This window comes from Dama dama, chromosome 14, assembly GCF_033118175.1.
Source record: "Dama dama isolate Ldn47 chromosome 14, ASM3311817v1, whole genome shotgun sequence".
NCBI lineage: Eukaryota > Metazoa > Chordata > Mammalia > Artiodactyla > Cervidae > Dama > Dama dama.
The window spans coordinates 66,645,036-66,658,906 of record NC_083694.1 but is presented as its reverse complement, the minus strand read 5'-3'; the positions used below and the strand labels follow the sequence as shown (position 1 = coordinate 66,658,906).

Below are 13,871 nucleotides of genomic sequence, written 5' to 3'. Positions count from 1 at the left end.
TTTTATTCAGGGGCTGCTTTGAGAACAACCGCCCAAGAGATAGGCTCTCAGATAGCTGAGAAACTGCTCCAAAGAGGAAAGGCAGGAGACAGGTTTTATATGATTTTTTTTTTTTTTTTTTGCTGGGAAAAACATGAAGTAGTGAAACATTACTGCTAGTCACAGAAAAGCCATCACAGTTAATGATTTTAATGCTTTTCCATTTATGGAAGATATAAGAATCTATTGTGGTGATCCAAGGGTGAAAGAGCAGATAAAACCAAGGAGGGTCTTGGAATTGCAGGAACAGAAAAACCAGACCTTTATTGTCCTTCCATCCCCCATGCTGTAACTATTAATGGAACAATATAAACTGTCTCCCCTCCTATCCCATAGGGAGAAGGTATTTGCCCTACTCTTTCCCCACCCAGTATACATGCCTCATCCAATCAGCAAATGACCGCAAGACCCCCATCCCACTGCTTGTACCCTGGGTATAAAAGTGGACTAAGGACCCCCATTCAATGTCGGTTCTTCCTTGAGCTGGCTTGCTATTCTAACAGCATCTCCCACTCTAATAAACTTTACTTTCCCTCTCATTCGGCCCCATGTCTGGAAATTCTTTTCCAACACACTCCCGGACCACGACATTATTGGTGACCCATACGTGGACCTTGGGGTCTCTTCCCCACCTCCTCGCCTCTCCTTTTTCATAGGGACCCTCTGCGAACAGACAAGTGCTGTGGAAGCAACTGAGGAACTCTGGCCAGGGTTATCCTCTGGTGTGTTCCAAAGGCCCCACTGCTCACTGCGCCCCAGTAGCTGCTGCCCAAATGGGTGAGAGTTTCTCCTTTGTCTTCTTTCCAACTGAGGACTAGGCCAACGCGATATTGTGTGGGCATGGGTCAGGCACATAAAAACCATTAGGGTGCCTGCCACATTGATAAGGGGGACACAGAACAGATCAGGCCACAAGGGCATCCGCCCCCAGCAAGACAACTTCCATGCACCGAGTCAGGCACATCGTGGTTGAAGCAAAACAGAGACCATTGTCCCCTCGCCACCGCCTCCCTGATAGGATTGTAAGGCGGATTCCTCAGCCTTCTTCCCTGTCACTTTCACTTCTTTCCCTTTTGGTCCGGATTGATTTACAGGAGCCTAGATGTTGCTTGAAGGCAATGGCACCCCACTCCAGTACTCTTGCCTGGAAAATTCCATGGACGGAGGAAGCCTGGTAGGCTGCAGTCCATGGGGTCGCGAAGAGTCAGACATGACTGAGCGACTTCACTTTCACTTTTATGCATTGGAGAAGGAAATGGCAACCCACTCCAGTGTTATTGCCTGGAGAATCCCAGGGATGGGGTCGCACAGAGTCAGACACGACTGAAGTGACTTAGCAGTAGCAGCAGTAGATGTTGCTTTCATGGCCCTCAGTCAGAATCCAGACTTGAGGGGCTCAGGCTGCATGTGTCTTTCTGTTGCCTCCCTATCTCCTGCCCCCTCTGTCTCTCTCCATCAGATTTCCTAGACAACCCCTACTCGACCTTTCATATCGACATGACCTCTAGGAAAGGATTCTGAGGGTCCCTTTTGTCCAGGTCTTTCTCCTATATTCAAAAGCCTGAAGAATCAAAAACTCTCCTAACATTCTAAAGAATTCCCTTCTAACTACGCTTATCTCTCAGGTGGCTGCTGCTAAGTCGCTTCAGTTGTGTTTGACTCTGTGCGACCCCATAGATGGCAGCCCACCAGGCTCCCCCGTCCCTGGGATTCTCCAGGCAAGAACACTGGAGTGGGTTGCCATTGCCTTCTTCTCTTTCCCCCACTCCAGAACATCCTAAAGAATTCCCTTCTAACTACTCCTGTTTCTCAGGGTGGGGAAGGACCACGCTTCCCCACTCCTGCAAATTCCCTTAGCTCTTCAGATTCTTCTGATGGGACAAAGACCTCACTTCTCACCGAAGGGACAATCCAAGATTTTCATCAGCTGATCTGCCCCTGATATCAGAGTCAATTTGAGCACTAGTTGGTCTATATTTTAGCTATAAAACTATGACCACAGAAAGGAAAGATGACTTTTTGACACAGGATGGCCATGATTTTCTTTAGACTCTGGAGAAAACTGGTTAAAATGAATTTTTTTTTTCTTGGAAACTGCAAAACCAGTTCTTTTTGCATATGCAGTTAAAAACAACTAGCTTGTGAAAAGGCCTGCCTAGGGAAAAGCTTGAGGTTAATCCTTTCATGTCCTTGAAATACACAGCCCATTTGCCTGAGACCTCAGCCTTGGGCAAATTGGAACTTCAAGCAAAGAAAAAAATGGGGAACGGTCAAAGAGACATTTTAAATCTCAAGAAGCAAACTATGAAATCTCTGTGTGTCTGTCTGTCTGGATTTATGTATGTCTCAGTGTGTGTCTTTTTTTTTTTTTTTTAATATTGCTGAAGCTGTAAATGAGTTCTAACTTAATTGGCCTAAAGAAAAGTAAGTGCCTACAAATCAGACAATTTCTAAATACAAGAGAAATTAACCTAAATGAATTTCAGATTCACGGGAACTGGGAAATAATCAATATTAAAAATCTAATATTAATGTTTGCTAATCTAATACAGACATGTCTAAGAGTCATTAACATTAAGCATATTTTCACTGTGCCTAGGTTTATTGTAAGTTAAATATTGTTATATATATATATATATTGTTATATCTGTTACAAGTTTGTCAGCAAGGAAAGTACCTCAAGTGAAGAAACTTCAAAAAAATGTAATGAGATAGGAGCTTTTAGATAAACTATTAAGAATCATTATACTTTAGAAATGTCTCTCTAAAACAGTCCCTCTTGATTTTTGTAACCTGAATTTCTAGGGCTGTGCTAAATTAAGTGACTGATTTATTGAATAGCTAGATGATTTCTAAATAAAATAAGATTCTGAAACATTCATTACTGAACACTAATTTCCTCTTACAGAGAAACTAGAGATTTTGGACTATTAATGAATAATGTTTGATGCCATCCTGAGATGGTCTCTAGAATTTTTTTAGAAATTGTCACTGGTATTTACGTTCACCAATCTGTAGAATGCTAATATAAAGGTCAGTTCTTGGTTGCTTAAGCAAAGTACGATGTGTGTTTTCAGTAAAGAAGGTATGAGGAATGAAATTACATTTTATGAAGGGAAAAGGAAGTAAGTCTGACTTACAGGTGGCTGTTTCAGGATGGGAGAACAAAGTAATGGGTAAAGAAAGTGTTAAGAAGTTTTGATGGAAAGTGCACTCCAAGGGAAGAGTTTTGTGCATAAATACAAGTTTTCTTGAGATGTTGAATTGCCTTTGATAACGGATTTTAAGTTTCTTTACCTCTGAAGTGATCTATGTTTACCTTTGAAATCTTCTTTGTTACTTTGGCTAAGTGAATATATTATTTCACAGTGACTTATATGATCCTATCTGACTGACATATGCCCTTATTAATAACTGCTAGCTATAGGTATATTATTTTCTATGTCACTTGTTTCAGAAGATTGTTTCCTATGTTACCAAATGTGGGACTGAGCCTGTGATAAAATGCTGATATGCAGTTCCATATTAGATCAATGATTGTAATAATGTAACTCTAGATATGGGAAGAAGCAACAAGAGGGAATATTTTCCTGGACCAAGAGGCTAGTAAGACAGGCATGGTCCAGAGACTTTTGCTACTCACAAGGCCTGGTCCAGTAACAGTACACTGAGGGGCCTGTCAATGGAATCTTCATTAGACCTGGGAATGAGCCTTCCCAGCACCACGGGACACAATGGCCATGAAATGCCCCCAAAGCGTGGTCAAATATGTGGCTATGAAGGGACCCTGCTGACTGGAAGTTGGCACTTGCCAGCTGCCTCTACAAGGATTACATTGTGACCACTGCAAGCTGCTGACCTTCAACATCCCCTGAAAGGAGTTCAGGGTGGAGATCAGAAATAAGGCACTCTGTGCTTGGGAAAAACCCAGAAGAACTGGCCTTCAGATGGTCAGATGTTTTCAGGTGAAGATTTTATGAGCCCAAATTCTTGCATCTTCTCATATCTAGAGAAGCACTAATGTCACGAACCAGTGTCTAGTCCTGATTCTCCTGGCTAGCTCCTCAGCAGCTTTTCTACTTCTGTCACTCTCTGGGTCACGTACCTTTAACTTTCTCATTAAGTTTGTTTCTTCTAGAATACAACAAATCTCCAAGTGGTAGTATGACAAGAATGTTCCCTGGCCAACACCCAGACAGTGCTGAAACAAGCTGCCTTATCACTTCATGGACTTTCATCTCCCTCCGTAAATGCACCCTGACAGAGAGCAGGCGAAGGGAACCCAGAGCCCCACTACACCTCTGTACAGCCTGAAGAAGCCAGAGCGATCATCACCCGTTTTCCTTTGAGACTGGGTTCCCAAGTGCCTGAGAAGTGAAATAGGTAGGTAGTTAGACATGAGCAGGGTATCAAAAGAGGCCAAAAAATCGGCCCTAAAAATAGAGGGAGGACTGTGGTGACCCAAGGATGAAAGAGCAGATAAAACCAAGGAGGGTCTTGGAATGCAGGAACAGAAAAACCAGACCCTTATCATCCTTCCCTCCCGCATGGAACAGTATATATTATATACTATATACTGTGTACATTATATATATACTATTTATTAATGGAACAGTATAACCTATCTCCCCTCCTATCCCATAGAGAGAAGGTATTTGCCCTACTCTTTCCCCACCCAGTATACATGCCTCATCCAATCAGCAAATGACCGCAAGACCCCCATCCCACTGCTTGTACCCTGGGTATAAAAGTGGACTAAGGACCCCCATTCAACCTCGGTTTTCCCTTGAGCAAGCCCGCTATTCTAACAGCATCTCCCACTCTAATAAACTTTACTTTCCCTCTCACTCTGTCTCATGCCTGGAAACTCCTTTCCAACCCATGCCCAGACCACGACATCTATGAAATTTTCCCTTAGATATGCAACTTAACTACCTAAGGGTTAGTATACTCAAAGCAGGGAATGCGTATTAATTTCCCCTAGTTTGAATTCCCCTCAGGGTGTACTGTCAGTGAGCGCACTGCAGTGGGTTGAAGCTTAATCCTTATAAAACTCTTAAGACAAAAACTATTTTTTTTTTTTTAATTTGGGGGGCTTGCTGTGGCTCAGCTGGTGAAGAATCTGCCTGCAAAGTAGGAGACCTGGGTTAGATGCCTGGGTTGGGAAGATCCCCTGGAGAAGGGAAAGCCTACCCACTCCAGTATTCTGGCCTGGAGAATTCCATGGACTGTATAGTCCTTGGGGTCGCAGAATCAGGATACTGAGCGACTTTCACTTTGTGGCTCCCCTGGTGATTCAGATGGTAAAGCGTCTTCCTGCAATGCGGGAGAGCTGGGTTCAATCCCTGGGTTGGGATGATCACCTGGAGAAGGAAATGGCTACCCACTCCAGTGCTCTTGCCTGGAAAATCCCATGGACAGAGGAACCTGGTAGGTTACAGTCCATGGGGTCGCGAAGAGTCGGACACGAATGAGCGACTTCACTTTCGCTTTGTGATGGTATAAACACGGGTGCACAGATGGACCGAGTTTGTCTTGAAAGAAGAGTTCAGGGGTTGTGGGTATTTAAACCAATGGGCCGCCAATAAGAAAGGAAAGAAGATACTAGGCTGGGGTATCCCTCCATCTCGTCGCTGGCGATGCCATTGCCTGATCCTCGCTCACTTGCCAGGCTCAGGCCGGGATGGGGGTCCGGGGCTTATGTGGAGCCTCCCTCTAAGGATTGGAGCCCGGGTCTGACCCGGAAGCTTTTCCGCGACCCCGGAAGCAGAGCCCAGGGGCGGAGGCGCCGCCGAGGAGCCACCGCCCCCTCGCCGCCTGGCCGCTGCTTCAGAGAACCGCGGCGGCGCCGGGTTGCACTGATGATCCCCGGCAGGCGGCGGCGACAGAGGCGGCGGGAGGATGACCTCTCCCCGCGAGCGGGGTGCCGATCTGGCCCGATTCTACACTGTCACGGAGCCCCAGCGACACCCGAGGGGCTACACGGTGTATAAGGTCACCGCCCGGGTGAGTGCAGTTGCCGGGCGGGGGTCGGAGTCTGATCAGGGACGAGAGACAGGCGTGGACCCTGGTGTGGGGATGCCGGATGCCAGGTTGCGCCTAGTGCCGGGACAGGCGCCCGAGGTGGGGACTTGAAAAAGGATGCGGTAGGGGCAGAGCGTGGGGAGTCCCGGACCGCGCAGGAAATGGTCTTAATGGTGTCCCCATTCCAGGGTGGGGCAGACGTTGATGATTTTTAATAGATGACTCAGCCCCATCCCACTTGGACTTTCTCTTCCGAGGCTGAAATGCAGAAGCTGTTTTGCTTGTCTCCTAGGGATAATGCAGGTTTAAAAAAAAAGTGTTAAATTGATGTACTATTTGACTTACGTAATAGAGGGTATTTCTTCCCTTCCTTCTGGGTTGCACAGAGGCAGATAAACCCTTGGGAAGTATGTCAGTGGTAGGGCCACCATCCTAGGACCTCTGTAACTGCTTGTGTCTTTTCGCCTCTGAATTTTTCGTGGTTTTCCGTAGGAGACATGAGAAATTCTGCTAAGGGTGTCTTGCGTGAGTTGTCTTGAGAGCACATTTGAAAGTTGTGAGGCTCCTTTACATCGACTGATTGATACAGTTTTTAGTACCCACTTTGTTCATGTTTCATTGCTCTTTCGTTGAGTTTTAGAGTTTGCATCTTCCTCCTTGAAATAAGAGTAATAAAATTAAATATGAATATTAAATACAAATTAGTATTAAAATTACATATATGTATGTAATGTATTATATGTAGTATGAATGTATGTGTGTATTAGGCATATGTACACATCACCCAGTTAAATCCCAATTTTAATGAAGAGGAAACTATGGTTAAAGAATGTTGTAGCTGGCCCAACTTCACATTGCAAGGAAATAGCACATCTGGGGTATGAGGTCAATTCTGTTTAACTCCAAGTTGTAAAAAAAAAATGTTTAAGAATTAACTTCATCATTAATTGTTAAAAAAGAGAGGTACAGAGAGTAGTAATATTACAGTATACGTTTGGGGGATGTAGTACTCTTGGGTGATTCATCAGGAAGTGGGCCTTGAAAAGAACCTTAAAGGTTAAATAGATTTAGATCTGCAGAGTCTGGGGCGTGGGAATGGCATGTGCTTTTTGGAATTGGTGCACAATTCAGACAAGTGTAAAAGGATAGGATGGGCAAATTTGTGTAAATGTAGTAAGACCAGGCCTGGTTATTGCAGAGGGTTGTACCAAGAATACAGAGAAAATTGTTACTCTCTGTTTGCAAGTAAAGTTGTTATATAGGTGGAATGTTAGTTTCAGCTTAAGAAAAAATTTCAAGATTAAGGGTGCTCTTACTCTAGCCCCCTTGAAAGCTTCTTTTGGCCCTTCAGAAACCTAGACTTGGTTTCCTGACATAGTTTGTGAAATTAGAACAATTTTCAACATACTTAATGTCCTAACTCTAATGTTCCTCCTCAGAGTACCCTGTTCCTCTCCTATTATAACACTTATCACAGTTATATTGTATTAATCTGTTTGCTTGTCTGTGTCTCTCAGATTTAGAGCAGGTCACTATCATTGGCATTTTTTTCCTTTTGTATCTCCCAAGGCATTGTGGGGCACAGAGTGCCTAAAAATTATTGTTTTCCTCTGTGTTTTAGGTAGCACATTTACTAAATGTTTATTTAGTTTCAGGAACAATGATCTCTGAGGGTTACAAGGCAGAATAAAGTGTGGACCTTCTTTTCAAGGATACTTATAGTTTACTGTACTTGAAGTAGAGTGCAAGGTAGAAGGTGTTAAATGCCATAAAAGACTACAGAAAAGAGCTGTGGGGTTTCAGAATACAGAGTTTCTAGCTCAAGGGATCAGGGAACATGTACCAATTAAGATAGGTGGTGAGAGATGGGAAGAATCTAAATGGGTGGGATAAGTGGAAAGGGCATTGCAGGTAGAAGGAATGTGTGAATGTGTGTAGAACTTGAAAGAAACTGAATGTGATTATTACTTGTAGTCTTACTTTACAAAAGGAATGGTTAATCTAATTGAGATCTTAAATATCTTTTTTAAAGCTGTAAACTAACATATGACAACATCAATTAGAAGATAAAGTAGCGCATTGCCTGTTCTAACCAGATCCGTGTAATATGCATATTAGTTATCTCTGTGGTTATTTAACTAGAAATTGCTTACTACTGTCTTTTTTTTTCTCCTTGTAAATATTTATGTCCTCATTTATTGCTTATGGTACAGATTTTATTTTCTGATTTTAAAGATTGAGGATTAATAAAGAGATATACCTAAAAAATAACTGCTTAATAGTATAAAATATAAGTAAAATATTTGTTATTTTTTGAGAGTTAAAGAGAAAAACATCTTACCTCAGGAGAATTTATCAGGTAAGTAGTGCTCCCCTGAGAGAACTTTGTGAGATATAAGTGTCCTGTTTATGTTCCCTATTACTGACTGACTGATATCATTAAGGAACAATCTCTATATTCTTGATTCTTGCAAGGTTCTTTATTTAAGAATAGAATTAGAATCATGGGAATTACCGTTGCTAAGTTTCGGGTAGCATAAGAGCTGTTTCATGTTCTTAAATCTCCTTTATACTTTTTTTTTCCCCCCCAGTTCTCTGGAAGCTGGCAGGCTTAGATAACCTTATGGCCAGTTACAAGCTTGCTAATGGATTTCCTAGTTAAATCCTGTGTTGCTTATTAATTTTCATCTTGAATAAGTACTTCTGTTCAGCATTAGAAAGTTCTTTTGTAGATTTCCGTTGATTGTTTAGTTAAAGGAGATGCAGATGTAAAAGAACCATTCACATAGTGTTTTTGGTTGTTTCATCATGCTAAGTTTACAAAATTTGGATAAGGTAATATAGATTTCTTAACTGTATTAAGTAAATAGTAATTCTTGCCTGTATTCTTTCATGAATATGCAAAGAAAATCTTACGTTTCTATTTTTGAAAGACAGTGCTGCCTTATGACTTTGTTTCTATTGAGGCATGGTTCATATGCAGTCAGATTCACCGATTTTAAGTGTGCAGTTGGACGGGTTTTGACACGCGTCTGTATTGTGTGACCACCACCACAGCCGTCACTGCAGGAGTTCCCTCATGCTCCTTTGCAGTCAGCCCCCTCTCCCCACCCCTGTCCCTCGGCAGCCGCCCAGCTTTCTGTTGTTGTCCTGCGCTTTTGTGTGGAGGAGGGATCTGACTCCTTTAACTCAGCATGGTTATTTTAGATTCATCTTGACTGTGCATTTTTATTCTCCTTTGTTGCTGACCAGTATCCCCTCGTGGGCTTCCCTGGTTGCTCAGCGGCGAAGAATCCACCTGCAGTGCAGGAGAGCAGGAGGCGTGGATTTGATCCCTGGGTCGGGAAGATCCTTTAGAGGAGGGCATGACAACCTACTCCAGTATTCTTGCCTGGAGAATCCCATGGGCAGAGGAGCCGGACAGGCTATAGTCCTTAGGGTCGAAAAGAGTCGGACATGACTGAAGTGAGTGAGCACGCACGCACATTCCCGTGTATGGTTATACTAGGTTAATCCATCCACATTTGGCTTGATGGATATTTCAGTTGTTTCCAGTTTTTGGCTATTATTAGTACAGCTACTATGAAAATTTATATACAAGTGTCAATGAATGTGGGCTTTTATTTCTCTTGATAGCACACAGCCTTTTTTATACCTTTATACTAAGATGACATCTGATAGTCTTAGTCCTCTTTCTTTCTCAAAATTATGTTGGTTATTCTAGATTGTTTGCATTTTTAGAAAAACTTTGGAATCAGCATGTTAAACTGTAAACATGCCTACTCAGATTTTGATTGGAATTACATGGAAAATATGAGGCTTTCCTGGTGGCTGGTGGCTCAGTTGTAAAGAATTCATTTGCAATGCAAGAGCCAAAGGATGTGCAGGTTTGATCCCTGGGTCAGGAAGATCCCCTGGAGGAGGGCTTAGCAACCCACTCCAGTATTCTTGCCTGGAGAATCCCATGGACAGAGGAGCCTGGAGGGCTACAGTCCATGAGGTTCCAAAGAGTTGGACATAACTGAAGCGACTGAGCACGCATGCATGCACGTTGAGAATGTAGATCAGTTTAAATAATATTAAATCTTCTAATCCATGAACACAAATCTTTCATTTATTTAGCTCTTTAATTTGAGCGATATTTTCCAGTTTTTGGTGTGCAGGTCTTGCACATAATTTGGGTTTGTTTTCAAACTATCAGAACACGTAAGTATTTTACATAGCTAGCATTTGCTGAGTATTAATAGCGCACATTTCTGTGGTGCTTAGAGTAAGTCAAGCGCTATTCTAAGCATGTTATATAAATTAGCACATTTTTCATGGCAGTGCAATGAGTAGGTGCAGCTATTCTCACGTGAGGAAATTGAAGCACCGCCATGGTAAATAACTTGCCTGGGGTCACACAACAAATGGTAGAGTTTAGATTTGAACCCTGGTAGTCTACCAGCCAGAGTGCTTTTTAATCCCAGCGCTGTGCTGAGTTCCTAAACACACTTTATTAGAGGCTGTGGGTATACTGTAGTTTACAAAAGTGATAGATGCAAATATACTACAGTGATGAGGATGTTGTGAACAAAGGGAAACAGAAAATGAATAGAAGTACTCGACTTGAATCTGAAAATTGCCTCTTCCAAAGCTTCAAATTCAAGCACTATTTGTATTGCTTGGAGGGAACCTGCTCTCAATTCCTGACCACATTGTTGTATGGGATGCTTGTGCTTGGAAAGATAATCACCTGTAGTTTCCTAAGTATGCTGGTACACTGAGTTTTTCGTGTGTGTGTGTGTGCGCCACGGGCATGTGTGTGCGCTCTGCCGTATCTGACTCTTTGCGATCCTGTGGGCTGTAGCCAACCAGGCTCCTCTGTCCATGGGATTTGCCAGGCAAGAATATTGGAGTGGGTTGCCATTTCCTCCTCCAGATCTTCCCAACCCAGAGATCGAACACGCATCTGCGTCTCCTGCCTCTCCTGCATTGGCAGGCAAATTCTTTATCACTGGGAAGCATGTTTCCTTGCCTCTCTGTTAGATGTGGTTTTCTCGGTCTGGAATGTGCTTCCATTTTGTCTTGGCAATTGCTGCTGTCTCAAGTGACCTCTCCTGCCCTGTGTCTACAGGAAGCCTTTCTTAAATGGAGAACTCTGTATTGTATTAGGTTGGTGCAAAAGTAATTATGGTTTGCATTGTTGAACTTTGCTGTTTGATATTGGAATACATTCTTAAATAAATGTGGTTATGTGATACATCATTTTAATGCCCTTTTCTTGCTTTATGCTTTCTTGTTAATGACTTAGTGAAAATGAAGTTAGTCGCTCAGTCGTGTTCAGCTCTTTGTGAACAGACCACCAGGCTCCTCTGTCCATGAGATTTTCCAGGCAAGATTACTGGAGTGGATTGCCATTCCTTTCTCCAGGGGATCTTTCTGACCCAGGGATCGAACCCGGGTCTTCTGCATTGCAGGCAGATTCTTTACTGTCTGAGCTTTCTGTTTATTTTATATTGATTTTAGACTAGGGAAATGATGTTAGACAAAAAGCACATTCTAATGATTTTCTCATTTGAGTTCAAAATGGGTTGTAAAGCAGCAGAGACAACTCAGAAGATCAACAACGCATTTGGCCCAGGAATTGCTAATGAACATACAGTGCAGTGGTGGTTCAAGAAATTTTGCAAAGGAGATGAGAGCTTTGAAGACAAGGAGCATAGTGCCTGGCCATCGGAAGTTGACAATGACCAATTGAGAGCAATTCTCGAAGCTGATCCTCTTACGACTACACGAGAAGTTGCTGAACAACTCAGCGTTGACCATTCTGTGGTGGTTTGGCATTTTAAGCAAATTGCAAAGGTGAAAAACTCAATAAGTGGGTGCCTTGTGAGCTGACCAAAAATTTAAAAATATAGTCATTTTGAAGTGTTGTCTTTGCTTATTCTATGAAATAACAATTAACGATTTCTCAATCGGATTGTGACATGCAATGAAAAGTGGATTTTATACGACAGCTGGCGATGACCAGCTCAGTGGTTGGACCGAGGAGAAGCTCCAAAGCACTTCCCAAAGCCAAACTTGCACCAGAAAAAGGGTCATGGTCATTGATTGGTGGTCTGCTGCCATTCTGATCCACTACAGCTTTCTGAATCCTGGCCAAACCATTATATCTGAGAAGTATGCTCAGCAAATCGATGAGATGTACCAAAAACTGCAGTGCCTGCTACCGGCATTAGTCAACAGGATGGGCCCAGTTCGATGACCAACTGCATGTTGCACACCAGCATTTCAAAAGTTGAATGATTTGGGCTACAAAGGTTTGCCTCATCCTCCATATTCACCTGACTGCTCGCCACATGACTATGACTTCTTCAAACATCTGACAGCTTTTTTTTTTTCCATTTATTTTTATTAGTTGGAGGCTAATTACTTTACAATATTGTAGTGGTTTTTGCCATACATTGACATGAATCAGCCATGGATTTACATGTGTTCCCCATCCTGAACCCCCACCCCATCCCTCTGGGTCATCCCAGTGCACCAACCCTGAGCACTTGTCTCATGCATCCAACCTGGGCTGGTGGTCTGTTTCACCCTTGATAGTTTACTTGTTTCAATGCTATTCTCTCAGATCATCCCACCCTTGCCTTCTCCCACAGAGTCCCAGAGTCTGTTCTGTACATCTGTGTCTCTTTTTCTATCTTGCATATAGGGTTATCGTTACCATCTTTTTAAATTCCATATACATGCGTTAGTATACTGTATTGGTCTTTATCTTTCTGGCTTACTTCACTCTGTATAATGGGCTCCAGTTTCATCCATCTCATTAGAACTGATTCAAATGAATTCTTTTTAAAGGCTGAGTAATATTCCATTGTGTATATGTACCATAGCTTCCTTATCCATTCGTCTTGACAACTTTTCACAGGGAAAATGCTTTTGCAACCAGCAGGAGGCAGAAAATGCTTTCCAAGAGTTCATAGAATCTCGAAGCACAGATTTTTATGCTAAGGGAATAAACTTATTTCTCACTGGCAGAAATGTGTTGATTATAATGGTTCCTATTTTGATTAACAAAGATGTGTTTGAGCCTAGTTATAATGATTTAAGATTCACTGTCAGAAACCACAATTACTTTTTCACCAATCTAATATATCCCTCCATTAAAGCCTTTACCTTATTGTACTTGTTTGCTTCTTCTGAGGGCAAACTGTCTTTTTAACGTATTTTTGGTGCCTAACACAGAGCCTGGATATAGTAGGGACTTGAGAGAAGGCTGGAAAGAGGCAGCGTTTTCCTCTCTGTTATCTTTTAAATTAGCATACAGTATAATTGATATTTTGTTGTGTGATTTTATGAATCTTTACAACATGAATGGATTCACATATCCTCTGTCATAGTCAGGAAGCAGAACAGTTCCCATCAGCCTCAAAAACTCCCTCTGCTTTGGCTGTTTTACACTCTTCTCCCACCTCTTAGTCCCTGGCAGCTGCTGTTCCGTTCTCTGCCTCTCTGCTTCTGTCCTTTTGAGGGCCTTTTATGAAGAGAATCATAGAGTATTTAACCTGTTGAGATCATCTGTTGCCCAGCTTTTTCAGTGGATTTGCTTTCTCACTGTTGAGTTTTGATAGTTCTTTTTGAATGTAAGTTTTTTGTCAGATATGTAGTTTGCACGTGTTTCCTCCCAGTATGTAGCATATCTTTTCATTCTCTTAACAGTGTCTTTCACAAAGTAAAAAATTTTAATTCTGGTGAAGTCTAGGTTATCATGTTTTTCTTTTATGGAGGAAAAATGGGCTTTTAGTGCTGTATCTAATAAAATC

At 42.3% G+C, this 13,871-nt stretch overlaps 1 protein-coding gene across 4 annotated transcripts in view; it reads left to right on the top strand.

Annotated features, from left to right (window-relative positions):
- Positions 1 to 5,828: 5,828 nt before the first annotated feature.
- Positions 5,829 to 13,871, top strand: part of RPS6KC1 (ribosomal protein S6 kinase C1) — a 195,606-nt gene continuing 187,563 nt past the window's right edge. For 3 of the 4 annotated variants that reach the window (XM_061160965.1, XM_061160968.1, XM_061160964.1), the window contains exon 1: positions 5,829 to 6,045. In XM_061160965.1, the coding sequence (XP_061016948.1) occupies positions 5,941 to 6,045 (105 nt within the window). In that variant the 5' untranslated portion in view covers positions 5,829 to 5,940. The remainder of the gene's footprint in view (positions 6,046 to 13,871) is intronic. The other variant, XM_061160966.1, reaches the window with a different exon arrangement.